The sequence below is a fragment of the Falco biarmicus genome, chromosome 8 (genome assembly GCF_023638135.1).
Source record: "Falco biarmicus isolate bFalBia1 chromosome 8, bFalBia1.pri, whole genome shotgun sequence".
Classification (NCBI taxonomy): domain Eukaryota; kingdom Metazoa; phylum Chordata; class Aves; order Falconiformes; family Falconidae; genus Falco; species Falco biarmicus.
In genome coordinates this window covers 12,249,275-12,265,261 of record NC_079295.1, presented here as the reverse complement: position 1 = coordinate 12,265,261, position 15,987 = coordinate 12,249,275, and the positions used below count along the sequence as shown (strand labels likewise).

The following is a 15,987-nucleotide window of genomic DNA, read 5'->3' as shown; positions in this document are numbered from 1 at the left end:
AGAGATAGAATTAGTTTTAAATGTTAGGTAAGACCTTTGAAGAATCAAAAAATTGTAGAGGCAGCATTTTTTTTTTTCCTAATTTAAAGCTCACTGAGTAAAGTTAAGATCATGTGAAAATGTGTCATGCTTGATGACATCTCAGTGAAACTGGAAGAAATAAGGGATGTAAAAGTAATTAAAGTATGCAGTTAAGGAAAAGAACGCACCAGTGTAGTTAAAGTGCTGGTTCTGGAGTGAGATTTTGTTGTGCGGGTTTTTGCTTAGCAGTTAAGTTTGTAGCACCTCTCTGCTAAATGGTCCAAACTGCCTCACCTGCATGCAGAGTAGCTCCACTGAAGTTGGCAAGAGCACAGATCTGTCAGCGTGGAGAATATGAGGTAACATTAGCATAATTAATTAATGGCTCACTAGCTAATCTTAGCTGACATTTATCATGGAGTCTCATGAGAGAAGAGATGCAACATCAAATCAACGTGTCTTAGCAAAGTCAGTGTGGGGGAAAAGAAATCCTGGAAAATGTCACTCCAGTCTTTTCGTGGGCTGCCTTTACTGGACCCTGTCCGAACACAAGTATTGATCAGTGCGACTGAGAGTACAGCAAGCACAGAGCTATGTAGCCTGTTGGCAGTAGCTGCGGCAAATCCACAGTTTGGCTGGCATTCCTTCCAACAACAAGCTTGGAAATTGGAGTCTGAGAATTAGGCAACTGTAAGCTTGGTAGCGTGTGCTGCTGTCAGCTTCTGTACCTGTGCAATAAATAAGCAGAAGATGACTTTACTTCAGCCGTTTATATGCACTGAAAATTATAATGGCAGTTGCAATGGGGAGGGGAACCAAGCATTCCGTGTTCATTTTTATTAACCAGCCAGTGTTTGTTTCTGACAAGTTTTCAGCTGGCCAAACTTGTGAAATGTTGACAGCCACAGTGCTTTTAGTGTTACGTGTTTGTGGGTATTTCTAGTAGCTCTACCTTTCTTTTTTCCGCAGCCTGCAACGACAATATCAAGTTGTATATTTCTTCTTCCCTGACTGATGAAGAATTAAGAATTTTTCCCCTTAAGTAGTATTGTGAGCATTCTTATGTAGCCCGTACTCCAGCTCAGCTCTGTTGTCCTTCCGGATTTTCAACTGCCTTCTTGCCAAGGTTTGAAGTGACCACTGGGTTAGGAGGGAAATAAATAAATAATAATAATAATAATAAAAAAAATCTGTTGGAGAGGTGTTTCCTTGATGCTATCTGAATCTGCTTTTCCCTTCAAAATCATCATCTTAAAGTTTTTCTCTGTTCTTTGTGTTTTGAAAAATTATCTGTAATAAGTGGGGCAAATCTTTTATAATTGCTTCAGTAGCAAATAACAGACTGTAAAAGTATCAGTAAGGACTGAGTTGTTGAGTGTTTATTTAACTGAGATTTTTCAACTCTATATTTATTCATATTATGGAAGAACCACCATGTACCATGTAGAAAGGTTTAATTTCCAGTTAAATTACTGCAGTGCTTTGAAAACCAAAGAGGTGAGGAGGGGGAAGCTGTGCAGAGGGTGACAAAATATTTCAGTGGGGAAAGACCACTTCAGTGTGCCCACCCTGAGCAATCCTGTAGCAAACTGGTGAGCTCAATTACCCCTGAAAGTCCCTGAGAGGGCCATGTAGTGCAGCTGCCTCTTCGAGTGTTTCCCTGTCTGATCAGACCCCAAATAACTTTACCTGCACACAGCCCTTGGAGATAGCTCTGTTTATTTTTCTTTTTTTTTTTTTTTCTGTGCCTCCTGCACTGAGCGTGAAAAAGCCAATGTAGTTACAGTGTTGGTGAGTCTTTTTCTCTGCCAGGTTTGTAAGTCAGGGGCTTGGCATGGGTCATTTAGATGGTCGCTGGCTGACGGCTGCGGAGCCTCATGTTTCAAACAAGCCTGCCAAATGCAATGGCTTCTCTAAAGTGCACAGAGAGGGCTGGCGATGCCCATTTGAAATTGTGCTTGGTGGAAAAATCAATGCAGTGTGTCTGACTCTGAGGTGCTCCCCTGGGAGCAATCCTGTCCTTGCTCAGGGCTCATTTCTATGAGTCTCCTGGAAACAAAAGACTCTACTGAGAAATTTGGGAGTCTTCTGGCTGCCAGGAAATGTCCCAGCTTCCCGGCAGCACTTCTTCCATCCTTCAGCCCCTCCAGCTCCCTGAGGCAGGAGAGATCGCAGGTAGGATTGAGCAGGGGCTGCTTCTGTTTTTACTGAATCAGGAGAAAACAAAGCTGTCATGGTGCCTCATCTTAAAATCTGGAGAAGAATTGTGTACACTTAAATCCAGAGAGACTTGTGTTTCTTCGTGTTGGCACATTTACTGACTGGTGGTATTGCTTCTTTAGTGCTTTTGCCATCCTTATCGTGGACCAAATTTATTGGTAATAAGTTTTTGCCTTATTTCTTGTTTCAGATATCACTTACAGTCGTCATGGTGCTGTTGTTATGGTTACCATCTCCTTCACCAGCTAAAATGCCTTTCCTCTCTCCTGCAGGAAGGAATAATGATTAGTGATATATGGGTGTGTGTGAGGGTGTTCGATGAATGGTAAATGGTGCAAAACCACAGCATTGTAGATAGAAACGGTTTGTTGAAAAGGGGTGATATTGGAGCAGGAAGGGGTGTGCAGGGATTCTTCTGGCTTTTTAGCTAGAAGTGAGCTTTACAGTAGACAGGTTTTTTGCATGCAGAAGCTGCTAGTACCATGCTTTTACCATTGCAAGAGAAAAGGGCACCTGGTTTTAGATTTCTGTAGCTTGAGCAAGTTTATCAGTCCCTGGTCATGGGAGCAAGGGCAGCCCTGCATGCCAGGCAACCTTGTGTCGTGGGAGAGGAGCATGCAACAGCAGGTTGTCTCCGGTGTGCTCTGCTGTCCAGCAATCTAGAGGGATGAATGACTTCCCCAGGGAGGAAGGGCTCTGACAGTCAAGCGTAGCAGCTGAAAGACTTGTTCGCATATGTTTACCTCTTTCAGTGTTCTCCAGCAAGATGGACCTGCTTGCTGCCAATGGAAATGCAACTGGTGCTGCACCTCGTCCCTCCTGTACACCGCCTGGGTGTGCTGCTTGGCCAAGCAGGGTTTGTTACTCAGTACAGAGTAGAGGGGCTCTGTCAGGTTCCCTTTTCTCCCAGTGAAGGCATTCCCCGTCACCAGGAGCTGTACAGCTCCTGCAGCAGGGTGACCCACCCTTCCGACCTGCCTGTCTCCGCTGATGCCCAGCCCAGCTTGTGGGAAACTCGGAGAGGGGTTTAAATCCCTGCACCCACAGGGCAGGACAGCGTGCAGGAGGGAGCGGAGTGTGCGGAGCGGGAGCAGCCGCTCCTCTGGCGCTCTGCTCGTCTTCTGCCGAGCCACTGCTGCAGGTCTGATCGACTGCTTCAGAGCCTGCAGCCATCTCTCCTTCTCAGCTCTGGCAAAGCTGCAGATTGCGGTAAATTTTCTTCGTCTTTCCACAGTGAGCCTCCTTTGTTCAGCCTCTGGTCCAGGCACCATCCGTTATTTTTCATCTGTTTTCTGATCCAAGGTACGATCAAAAGGATTTTCTACAAAGAATATGTGACTATTGACTAACTGTTTGCAGTGTGGAAATGGAAAAGCCTTTGAAAAATGCCAAAAACTAATACAAGTGTGAGGAGAAGAACGCTGCCTGCATTTTTAACAGTTGCAAGGTGGTATTTAAGAGGGTAGTCTTGCTCGTATTTTCTAGAAAGAAGGAACTAGCTGCAAATTAATAGTTCAAGCAGTGGATAAGGAAGAAATAAATGATATCTGTTTTAAATTACCAGAGAAGCTTGTCCATCCTTTATTAGGCTTGAGAGGTAGAGTGCCTCAATTGGAAGAATGTATAATTCTAATAATATACCATAGTACCAGAATTATGGCACTTAGATGTTTAGCATCAAGTGGACTTTTGTTAATCATTTAGTGGCTTCTGAACCATGACCAAGCATTTTAAGTAAGAGGGAAGCTAACATGTTCCCTGTCAGATGCCATGAGACTTCTTCCCCATGCACGCTGTTTACTGTGATTCTTTTTGATCAGTGTGAAGCACACTGCTCACATCTGGAAATAATCAAATTAATTTGAGAAAAGATGCACATTAGCTGAAATGAAGGCGTGAAATGTGGCTGCAAAGCTCTGCATGTGTTGATGCATCCAAAATTAGCCCTCATGTTTTGTAGATATGTGGGGAGTCCATGAAGACAATAGCACCATTAGGGTTTGGGTCCTACAAACTACAGACTGAGCTTTTTGATGGTGGCAGGAGGTTATTGGAATTTGTCCATCTAGATTTCCCATTCTGTCTCTTGTTTCTATTCCAGCCTCATGATACCTACCCACTTTCCTTGGCTCTTCTAAACCTAAGTTGTCAGTAAGTTAAATTTACTGACTATTTTTTGGGACCTTTTAATCCACGGTGCCTGATACTTAAATTTCAGACACAACATCTCAATTGGCCAGTTGGTATGTGGACATGAATTAAAGGTTTTCTTGGTTGTGTTATTTACCAGTAGACATTAGATTGCACCCCATATATGTATATGGTTTGGGGTTTTTGCATTAAGGAAGCATGGAAGTTTTTTATGGGTTTGGGGTGTTTCAGTGTAACTCATTTTGAAGAACATCTTAATTTCATTCTTCTCTACTTCTTGGTTCCCTCTCTTCAATTATTTATTAACACCTCACCTCATAAATTCCTTTTCTCTGAAAGAATTTATCAGAATTTCTTAGATTTCATAATTTAGGCAGTCTCATTCGGGAGTTTTAGAAGCTCTAGGTACCCGAGGTCATGGTAGCCGTGTCTCTGAGCCCCAGCCTGCCTCCACAGAGCAACCCCACCCTCTTCTTGCTCTGGCCTTGGGAGCAGGGTGGCTGAGTCAGTGCTATGCTGTGTCCAAGCTAAATAGCCTTCTGGGAAGCAGGATTTGGCCCTGGAGAATATCCCTGGAGGACAGGGAGCAGTTCCCCTTTCCTCCTATCTCCTCCCACTGAGCTCAGGATCTGTCCATGCCCCTTGTTTTTCTTTTTGAAGGTCTGTTGTCTGTGCAGAAAACTCCAGTGTTACTCTCTCCCCTGAGCTGGAATTGTAGCTCTTGCTCCATGGATCCAGATGGCTGTTTCTCTTAGTTAATGAGTTAGCTTCTCTGAAATCAGGTAGCCTCATTTCACTGTGAATGGGCTCATAGACACAGGAGCAGGTAAAACCATGGCCTGAAGCAGGAAGGCAGGGTATTTGCAAAATCCTTCAGTATTCGCCTAATTCTGTTCTCTTAAAAAGTGAAATCTGTAGAAAATTCATCTGCTTACATGCAAAGGCAATGTTAATATAATGCTAAGATGATTCTGCAAGATGTACTCACAAAATATTTAGAAGGACAGCTAGCATGACAGGGTGTTTACATCAGCATTATCTTGGGTTTTGCATATCATGATCTCATGATCTGTATTACTGCAGGTGATTTGTTGTGTGTTGAGTTCAAAACAGTCAGGTGCTTCAACCCAGCTGTGGCAGCAGGAGCTGGTGTCACATATAAGAGCATATGGGGAGGGCTGTGCATGGCCCACAGATGTGGGTCAGTATCACTGATGTCTGTGGTGCATAACAGCACCTGCTTGATCCCTCTGGAAGGAGAGGGCATTGCCACCCCGCTCCCATACCCTGATTTGCACAGCTGGCTTTGATTTGGCTTCAAGGTGAGGAACATACTGAGGGAGGAGTGTTTCCACAATGCCATGCCGTGTAGCTAACGCAGCCTGTGCTGAGGCTCATACTTGTGCCCCGTGGCATACCAGCGTGGTGTCACCAGAGGTGGCTTTGGAGTAAGGGGCCGTGCTGCGGTGTTGGTGCAGCCAAGGCTGGTACAGCCTGTGAGCCCCAGTGCCCTTCTGGCCGTGGTGCTGTGCCTGCCTGCTCACCCTGTCACTGCCACTGACTTCAGCTGATGGAGGAGAAGAGTGAGAACATACTAGTAAGATCTCTGATGATGAGGTTCTGCTACAACGGGTAGGGAAGAAAGGTTCATAAATATCCAAATTAATTTTTAATTAAGGCAATGTGATATTTTTGAGGACTGGCTGTGTCTTTTTTTTTTTTTTTCCCTCTGATACTTTTTGAAAGCCTTTGTTGTAGTTTATGCAAAGAATAAGAAAATTGTAGTGGAAAGAGCAACTTTTTGCTTCCCTGAAATACTGTGTTTTCCTAGATTGTCCAAATTATTCCAGGTTTGTTCTTTTTTATTTAAATTCTACCATAATATTTGTCCACTCTTGGTATTTCTATGTCAATATTTTCAAATTACCTGATTGATATAATTCCATGGTATGCTAATGAAATGACAGAAAAACAACTAGCCTATGGTAAAAAGCACACCTGTGTATTCTGGATTTGAACCTGAGCTGCAGATGAATCACGCTGCACAGCAGATAGTTATTGCTAAATTGCTGAGTATAAAGATGCATTGTGTGACTCACTCGCTGTGTTTCTACTACCATTATAAACTCTGAGAGCACTTGATGAATAACAGAGAGTCAAGAATGAATTCATCCATGTTTCACTCTGTAACCATCTATTATAAATACTGAGCCAAATTCTGCCTCCAGATACACACAGCTCTCATTGAAGCCTGCCCACTGCATTTATTTTTAAAGATAAAAGCACTTGTTACTTTCATAGAGGACTTCTGTGACACAGTGCATTGTATGGATGTGAATAACCTTCCTCAAGAGCTTCAAGTGAAGCGGGGAGTGTCTGCCTGGAACTGGGAAGGGCACCTCAGGGATAATAGCCTCCAAACTGTGGTGTGGGATCTAACTGTTGCGTTCGTCCCAGTGATTTCCAGAGCCATGCTCCCCTCATGGTGAAGCTGATGGGCAGGTTTGTACTGCTCCTGGGACTTGCTGCCAGGTTCAAAGCGCACTGGATCGGTGGGAAAGGCCTTGAGTTAGTTTGGGGTTTGTTTTTCCTTCCCCCACCCCCCGCTGAGCTTTCCTCAGAGAGAGGACGGGGGAATGTTTCCTTTTTTCCCAGAACAGGCTGTGTTCTGTCCTTGGACCCCAAACATTGGTGGCTTTGGATGTGTGCTACTCACTCCTGTGCAGAGGGGGACATTTGTCTTGTGGCCTCATGTTTTGGAAAGGCTCCGATCAGAAAATGTTCCCCGGTGTCCTGTGGTAAACAGACCTAGAGGCAGAGGGTTATCTCTTTGGTTCGCAGGAGGTGTCCTTTGCCCAGCTTGGGCTCGCTCCTTCATCGTTACCCCGTCAGCCCTTCTGGTATGGTTTGAGCTGGCTGCATGAGGGCTCTTGCTGTATTTGCAGGATGCCCGCTGAGGAGTCTTCCATCAGGGTGGAGGAGGGGGGGGGAAGGCAAAGAAATGCGGAGCGTGTTTACTGTTCCCGTGGTTGACTGAGCCATGTCTCGTTGCCATTGAGCTGATACTGCTCAGCCCACCGTTTTCATTACAGCTCAGAGGAAACGCTGGGCTTGGAGTTTCACCTGCTCCCGCGGTCTTCATGCAATTAGTTATCCCCAGGGACTGGTGCTGGGTCAGGGTGAGAGCAGACGGAACTGTGCTTCCCAAAACACCGTGTTTCACTGGGAGGCAAAAGAGTTATTAGTCCTTTCTGGGGTGCAACTACAGCTTGAGTCACGTATTGTGAACGAAATCTTCATTTTCATGATCTACCATGATTATTTTTTTTTCCATTCTAAAGTAGCTCTGTGAGCCTTTATTAAACAATAATATCTGATCAGAAAGGGGTTGAGTTCATTGATTGTGAATGGTTATCTGACCAGGTACCAACAGCTTTTTCTCATGTTTAGAGGTTTTCTGCAAACTGACCCGACTCTGTGGAAACTAGGGCTTTTTTCTGGTTTGTTTATTGGGGTTGTGTTAAATGTCTGCAGAATATAAGCACCATCCAGTTTTGTGCCTTCTTTTCTCTAGGCTGCTCAACCTCTGAGATAGGTGGCAGGTTGACTGCGTTCAGCTGATTTCTTATACGTGTGGGTTTTTTCTCCCAGGAAATAAAAGGTGGGAAGTGCTTTTGGAAAAGGCTTGCTGCTGGTTTTCACTTTGAAATAGCTAGCTCGGGTCAAGCCTTTGTCTCCTCCTCAGAGGCTACTTTATCATCAAAAGACAGATTATGATAGATTTTCTTTCCTAGGTTTACATATTAAGTAGCTACTAATACATTTTTCTGTGAGGAGTAGCTGAAGTCTATGGCTTGTGCAGTGGCTTCTTTTCCTGGCTTGGACAAATGAGAGCTAATTAATAGGAGTGAAATACGTGTGAAGTAGCAAATAATGATTAGTTTTGTTTATGTATAAATACTGATAGTCATAAGAGAATGCAAATGCTTGTCTGGGAAACAGCTGTTCCCCATGAGCTGTTTTGGACAAAAGGGAATGAGTGTGAATGTTCACAAAACAGCAAGTAAGAGGGGATATAAACAGGGTCAGATAGCACATATGTTTGGGAACCCAGTCAGTGTTCTCAAATGTGGTTTCTTTCATGGCTAGCAGCAGATTGCACATGCCACAGAGGACACATCACCTTGCGGTTCTGTGCCTGAAGAGCACCTGCTTTTTGCAACTGCAATGAAAACTGCAACAGCAGCTTCACTTCTTTTAGCAGTTGTGGCATTCTTCCCATTATCACCCTGGGAAGATGTCGTTGCATTATGATGACCAATTCACTTCTCATTAAGTTGGTCAACATTTAAGTGTAATTAATGAGTTAAAATTAGATTAATGAAAGGGCAGCCCTCAAGAAACTGATGCTAATAATTGCAAGGCATATGAGAGTCAGGGAGGACATGACCCATAATTTTTACCGCTTCTGATTTGTTTTGGTTTTAAAGCAGTTCACTCATGCCCAGGACAGATAAGCAGAGCCACTTCTGCATTTAAACCCTCTCTCATCTGCTGGACACGAGTTTCCCTGGCAGCATTGCTGGTAATGTGCCTGTGCTGCACCCGGTCCCTGCCTGACAGTCAGGGGCACGGTCACCCGCTCGGAGCTGATCTCTCCTGCTAATGTCGTTACAGGCCAAGTGGTGAAGGCAAGGAACCATGGCAGAGGATAGGAAAGACGAAGCCAAGGCACCGCACTGGACTTCAGGTCAGCTAACAGAGGCTTCTTCACACCCACATTCACCTGAAATTAAGGAACAGGGCGGTGCAGGTGCCGGACTGGTCAGAAGTGCCAATGGATTTCCCTACCGAGAGGACGAGGAGCCGGGGCTGGGCGCCCATGAGCAGCCGGGGACGTATGCTCGGACCAAAGAGAATGGGATCAACGGCGAGCTGTCGGCAGGGGACAGGGAGACCGCAGGTAATGCACCTCGGTGCCCTGCCACAAAACACGGGTCTCTGGAGACCACCGGATAATGCTTCTCCAAGGGAAAATGTTAGGTGGAGCCAAGCATGCCCTGGGGCATGGGGGAGCTGCTGTAAGGGAGCATGTGCTTTGGAAGGGCACTAGCTCTTCACAGCAAAAGCTGCATCTTCATCCAGGTTTGCACAGCTTACCTCCTTACCCAGGATCCTGGGCAGTGCTCTGAGAAGACTTCAGGAAAGGCATGATGGTGCCTTAGTGCGTCTTGGTAGGTGGGACAGGCTCACCTCTCTAGGGACGAGAGAACAGGCTGGCGTAGGGCGGCTTCCCAGCTCCTCTGGGCTAGGAGGGAGTAGAAAACCGCTGAGCTGTTGCACATGGATGGCTCATGTTGCTCTTGCATGTGTTTGTGCTTCTGCGTACATTTGCCTGAAGGATGGGTTCTCCCGTTACTGCTCACAAGTAACAACACCTTCTTGAAACCACCAACTCTTTGCAGAATAATGTGTTGCTCAGTCTGACCAGGAATGCCACTATTCAGTCAGCATTTATTCACCCTCGCCCAAGTGTATTTCACTGGGACTTTATCTATTTGTAAACTGTATTGGGATTTTAGGATTCAGCTTGTAATTTGAGGGGGGAAAAAAAGGGTGACTGTGTGTCAAAATGGAATATGCAAATCAAGTTGCCTGTTTTAGAAGTAAATGCTAATTCTCTCTGTGCTGAGTTCCCACTTTAAACCCCGAATACACATTGCAGGAGGAATTTCTCTTGTACAGACACAACTGCCCTTGATGCATCCATCCATGCGTGCTAAAGAGATCTTTCTAGCAATGTTTATTGGCTGTTGAAGCATTCGGAGATGCCTATTCATAATTTCTCAGCAGCTGGAGAATTTCAAGGGTCTTGGACTCTACAGTTGTTTCGAAAGCAATTGTTCTGGAAATGGATCTCTCTGCTAAAAGGGAACAAGTTTAGATTTTAAGAATCTCTTCTTGTGGATAGCCAAAATGTGAAAGTGAAAGGTAAAAGAAATCTTGTGTAAGCATTCAGATGAACACACTGTTTGGAGAGATGATAAGAAGGTCTTGTCTCTTTGCTGTAACCCAACTTTGGGCTATGCTTAGCCAGCAGGTAAGCAGGAGCAGGTGTGCAGGAATCTCAGGTGGAAGATGCTGCAGTTCTTAGGGGTTGACAAGGGTTGTGGGGAGACCGAGTGTATTTTTCCTCTTTGCCACAGATTTTTCGCACAATCTTGGACAAGTCCCACCCATACACGTGGAGAAGTGGGATAAACTTTATGGGATGAAGAGGAATTTCCTATCCTTAAAAAGGGAGGAGAGAAATGCTCTTCTCAAGCTCTTTCACGCTCAGGTTCTGAGTGGTGATGACTGTCTGAGACAGACAGGACCATTTAATTGAGGAGTTTGCAACTAACGGGTGAGAAGAGGCAGGAACCCACTGCTGCCCAGCAGCAGGTGTTGTTGTCATGTATTTTCATGTTGCTTTCTGAGGCAAGGGGTTAAAAAGCAGGACAGGAAAAAAATGAGGCAGTATGGTCTAGGGCAGGCAGTGCGAGTGGGGACTCACATTTGCCAAGGGAACAAACTACTCTTGATTCAGGTAATGTTCTCTGATCACCACCGTATGGCCTCATTGCCTCCTCTCCTGCTTTTTTTCTCAGTGTCTGCTTAGATTGAGAGATCTCTGGTGTGGGGACTTACTGTCGATACATACAGTTTTTGTTTGGGAGTCTTATATAGCTTGTCACGTGGCATCCTTGTTTGTCCTTGAACATCAGAAGAGTCCCTAAAAATGCTTGCCTTCATGCATGAATTCCTAGCTCTCTGGAAACTTGTACACTGCACATGCACACACTGACTAAGCCCATATTTGATTAATGCAATGTAAAGCATCTTACTTAAGATGTATTTAACTATTTTTCTCTTTCTGAAGGAGAAACCTGTTGGCAACTTACTGTACTGACAAAAGGGGACCAGGGCAGTTTTGCCATTTTACACTAGTATTTCCTAGCTGGATGTGCTTAAAGCTTTGTGAAGCAGGAACTTTAAAGTGGATTTTTGGTGTTTGATTCAAAGTTAGATCTTGAAATCAGGATTGCCATTTGCCACCAAATTCAGTCATCTTTGCTGTGTTTGTCTGCTTGCAAATTCTAACTGCAGTGGGGTGGTGTATCAGGTAAGGTTTTTAAATGCCGCTCCGATACACATAATTACCAATGAAGTGAATCGTTTAATCATTTGTAGTAGCTTACCTATTCCAATCAGCTGAGAAGAAAATGCACAGGAAGCCAAGGTCAACTGAGATGATTAAGCCAAACTGTGAGTTTGAGTGGATTTACAGGGATTTTATTTCCCTGGTGCAAGTCCAGCACCATAACCTAGGAAAATCTCTGGCTTCTCATCATGTCAGAGTTCGTAAATGCCCAGCAACTGCAATAACCAGCTCAGCCACAGTGAAGCCCGAGTATAAACAGGGCATTTCCCCAGCAGCTGCCCATCGCCCCATCCCTGGTGATGAGAGCTCAGTTACATTTTGAGGCATTTTGCCTGAGGAAGCTCTGCAGTACCTGACTGACCCAAGAGCTGGGGTTCAGTCATGAAATGGACCTCTCCTAGGGAGGGGTATTCTGCAGCAGTGCAATAGTCCCTTCAGGGCACAGAAAAGCAGCAGGGTGTACCCATTTGCAGGGCTCGTGCTGTAAAATCCGAGGGCTGTGTGTTAAGGGGAAGGTTAGAGCCAGGCCACCGGGACAAAAGCACCTTATGTCAACACTGATGCAGAGGCAAGGGGTGTTACTAGGGGAGGATATAACAGTTCTTGCCAAAACGCATCTAATCGATCACTGCAAGTGACATTTTTAGATTTGCACAGTTAAAATTTGCCTTCCTGTATATATGTGTCTCTCTCTCTTGGCATCTGTCTAAGAGTTATTGAGTCTGACCTCAATTTTGGAATCCTCTGAATCTGGCTGTTGTGTTGCCTTTGATTGATCTGTCTCGGTATCGTGCTGGTAATGGCTGCATTATGGAGACACATCAATGCCCTCCTTTCAAATGGACCGATGGGAACGTGGGAGAACGCACAGTGCTGCGGGCAGGGCAGCCTCAGGGCCTGATCCGGCAGCCACTGAAGTCAAAGGCAAATACGTATGAGAGAACAGGCCGGGGTTTTTGGCATAGTGCACAGGAAGCTGTTATGGACGTGATATAAGTAAGAGTGGTAACGCAGCTATTCCTTTTTATATGTATTTGTGTATATAAATTTATATATATACTTGGGCTGCCCTTGGCAGACCATCTCAACCCCGCTTCATCCTCAGCCCCGTGCCTCTGCCAGCTGCAAGTCCCATGCTGCTCCCGAGGAGCTCCTGAGAACACCTTGCCTTTGACACGCTCTGTAGCATCCCGCAGCCACGACCCACCAAGTTTCAGTGTCCTCCCTCTGATTCATGCCTGTCCGTGTCCTTTTCACTTACACACACACACACACACAGGGCATCTTTGGTGAGGATTTTGGAAGTATTAAGAGTGGAGGATGAGATCTGTAGCTCTTGTTAAGCCAAACATTTTCATGTCACACGAGATGTGTGCTGCAAAGGAGACGTGATAGAGTAACCTTCAGAAACTCACTCTGGAACAGGCTGATGTGGGAAGCTTCGGATTGGACCCCACGGTAGAGCACAGGATGTGTTTGACTTGCGATGGAATATGAAAAGCTGTGGTCAGGTAACTGGGAGGAAGCTGGGGGGCAGTACAGGTGTGCTGCGGCATTCTCTGGGAAACAGCAGTTCAACACAATCCATCTTATTTGACTTGCAAGGAACATCAAGCTGCAGAGATTTGTTTTTTTACACTTAAAATGCATTTATTGTTCTTCTCAGTAATGTAATGAATAACCTGTCAAATTTATGTAATTAGGGGCGAAAGTGGTTAGATTCATTATGAAGCATCTTCTACAGTATGTCTTTATGTACAGTGACTCAACTGAGTCACTTTATTATATGCCAAATTCAGGTTTATAATTGGAGGGGGTTTGGATTACCCACACAGTTATTTGATGAATTATTTTCTTGACAGATGAAGGGAAAGCATTTCCTGAAACCCTATTACCAGAGCCTCAGGACAGTGGCTCTGTCCTGGTGTCAGTCAATGTTAAGGATGGTAACACATCCTGCCAGAGTGGCAAACAGAGCCCTTCATTAATTGGCAGGGTACCCAAACCATGTGGGATGCAAAGAGACTGCCGGAAAATTGTGGCAGAGTTCCTGACTCAGCACAGCGGACCAACTGCAGGTTGAGTGCTCCTGCCTTGTTTTTCAGAGCTCTTGACTCATAGGAAAGGTGGGTGAGAGGGAGCTCATGACAGATAAATGAGAGAGGCCAGCTTTTCTGATGGCTGGGGGGACCCAGAGATGTCAGTCTCTAAGTGAAACAGAAAGAGCGGGGAGACCTAGACCTGTGAAGAGGAATGAAGAAGTGGCAGTATTGAGCTGAGGAAGGAGTACGCGACTCGGGAATGGTGGGGGAACAGATCCAGCAGTGGGAGAGCTAGGGGAGCTAAAAAGGGCCAAGAGCTGGTGAGATGAAAGCTGTGAGGGAGCAAAGCAGGGGCAGGAAATGGCAGGGAAAAAAGAAAAAAAATTAAGATAAGGTAAGGACAGTAGAAAGAGGTTCAGTTTTATCTGTTCATCCAGAGCCAACTCAGTTTTTGCATGATGGCAGATACTACCCTAAAGAGGAGGGGATTCAGAATAGCACAGTCTGCAGGGAACAACTGACGAGAAAAGTGGGAAGGGGCAAATCGTCTTACAGCCCTAAATGTAATTTATTGTAATTGAGCCATTTGTTTTAGGCTTTGTTCAGCTGGACCAAATGGAGATCTGCAACAAATCTATTCCTGTGGCCAAGTACTCATTAAATAAGCATATTTCAATAATCTGCAGGGAATGTGAGTCTGAAAGATTGCCCTGGCATAGCCAGTAATACTTGAGCAGAGGTGGGGAGTCCCTTTAGGCTGGCTGTGCAAAAACAACATGTTGAAGACAGGGATTGTGCTCGTTACAGCCACCTGGCAGTGCATCAAGGAAACAGTCTGTATCCCATCACCTTCCATAGCCTTGCCCTGTAGTCAGTCTCCAGGTAAAGAGGATCTTGTTCACAGCGGTCATCACCACTGCACTTAGAAAATCACTACGATGCTTAGTTCTGCAGGCTCAGGGCCCTCAGCTCAGAAGGGCCAGGCCTGGAGCATCAGTGATGGCAGGCTGTGTTGGGGCAGGATTGCAGCCCTGTGCATGGGGTCAGTAAACACAACAGCTTCTACAGGCTGAAACTTCACTGAGTCGTCTCCTGGTCCCATGTGAAAAAAATATGTTCCCCCACCCACCCACTCCCCTAGTGACATCTCATTTAATCTTTTCCTTTTTCTCTCTCTCGTGCTATACAAGTGATAATACTCAGATGGCACTGCCAGTACACATATAGACATGCCTTCTTTGTCTTTCCAGCAGGACGGCTTTGTCAGAGCTTTCCTTTTCATTTGGCTGCGTGCACTGGCTGTCCTGCTGATGCCTAAGCCCTCCTGGAGTTAGCAGAGCCCTCCACAAACTCCCTGGATGCCTTTTTCCCAAAGAAGCCTCCCTGCCCTGTTGTCAGACGTGCATTTTCAACAAGCGGCTTGTCTTAAGCAACACAGACAAAATGCACAGAAGGATGCAAAATCGATGACATTCAAAGATAAATGTGATTGCTGTGTTTGTCCCATTTCAGTTGTTTATTTTACAGAGCTGGAAGAATGCATCTTATCATGTCATTCATGGCTCCCATGGGAAAGAAGCTGTTAATTAGGCATTTTGATCTTCCACCCTTTGCCCAGGGAATGTGACAGTAATTACTGTGCACCATCATTTTTGCCAATTTAGATACAGGCAAACATACCGTGCTTCTGAAACTTTTCTTCTCTGTGTTAAGAGTGATGCAAGTGTCATTTTCTGGGACACATTATTGGAATATTTTAGGCACGTTCATATTATGTTGCTGAAGATAGCGTAGGTGGAGGTAGCAGAGCCTCTTTGGGGCACTTGTAGAAAATGGGGGGTTTACCGTTCTCTGTTAAGCTTACTCTAGAGGTCCTTCTCAGCTGCTGTTCTGCAGAGGATCAGGAATGAAACCACAGAAATTCATCTTTTGCTGTGTGTGCCCTACCCCCAGCTATCTTCCGTCTGACTCTGAATACTTAATAACTGCTGTAGAGACGAGTCTGCAGGTTTTTCTGTGTCTGGCACTTGTATTGGTCACTGAATCCAGTAAGACATCCCGTTTTGTCCAACCATGTCCTCTCTGAGAGGCTTCCTGGGACTTCAGAAATCAGTCAGTGATTGAAATGTATTAGTAGGAGCAGGAGGGTCTGGCACAGTTTTGGGCAGTTCAAGCGTGCAAAAATTACTGCCTGAAAGGGGGTGGGGCGAGATAACCCAGTGTGCAGGTGCTGTTGACTCCCACAGCTGGGAGTCAGATACCCAGAGGAGTTTAGCCATCGGTCTCTTTTATCCCTAAAGGTCCTCTGAAAATGGCAGTGTGGGGTTCAGATTTGCTTTTGAAAACCGT

The 15,987-nt window shown here is 45.3% G+C and overlaps 1 protein-coding gene across 40 annotated transcripts in view; it reads left to right on the top strand.

Annotated features, from left to right (window-relative positions):
- The window catches only part of MAP2 (microtubule associated protein 2), a 235,605-nt gene that overhangs the window by 153,986 nt on the left and 65,632 nt on the right, over window positions 1-15,987 (top strand). For 37 of the 40 annotated variants that reach the window (XM_056349758.1, XM_056349749.1, XM_056349752.1 and 34 more), the window contains one exon: window positions 9,070-9,355. The exons of 2 other annotated variants lie outside the window; for them this stretch is intronic. In XM_056349758.1, the coding sequence (XP_056205733.1) occupies window positions 9,094-9,355 (262 nt within the window). In that variant the 5' untranslated portion in view covers window positions 9,070-9,093. Of the gene's footprint in view, window positions 1-2,027; window positions 2,197-9,069; window positions 9,356-15,987 lie in introns of those variants that run through there. One more of the 40 variants, XM_056349759.1, reaches the window with a different exon arrangement.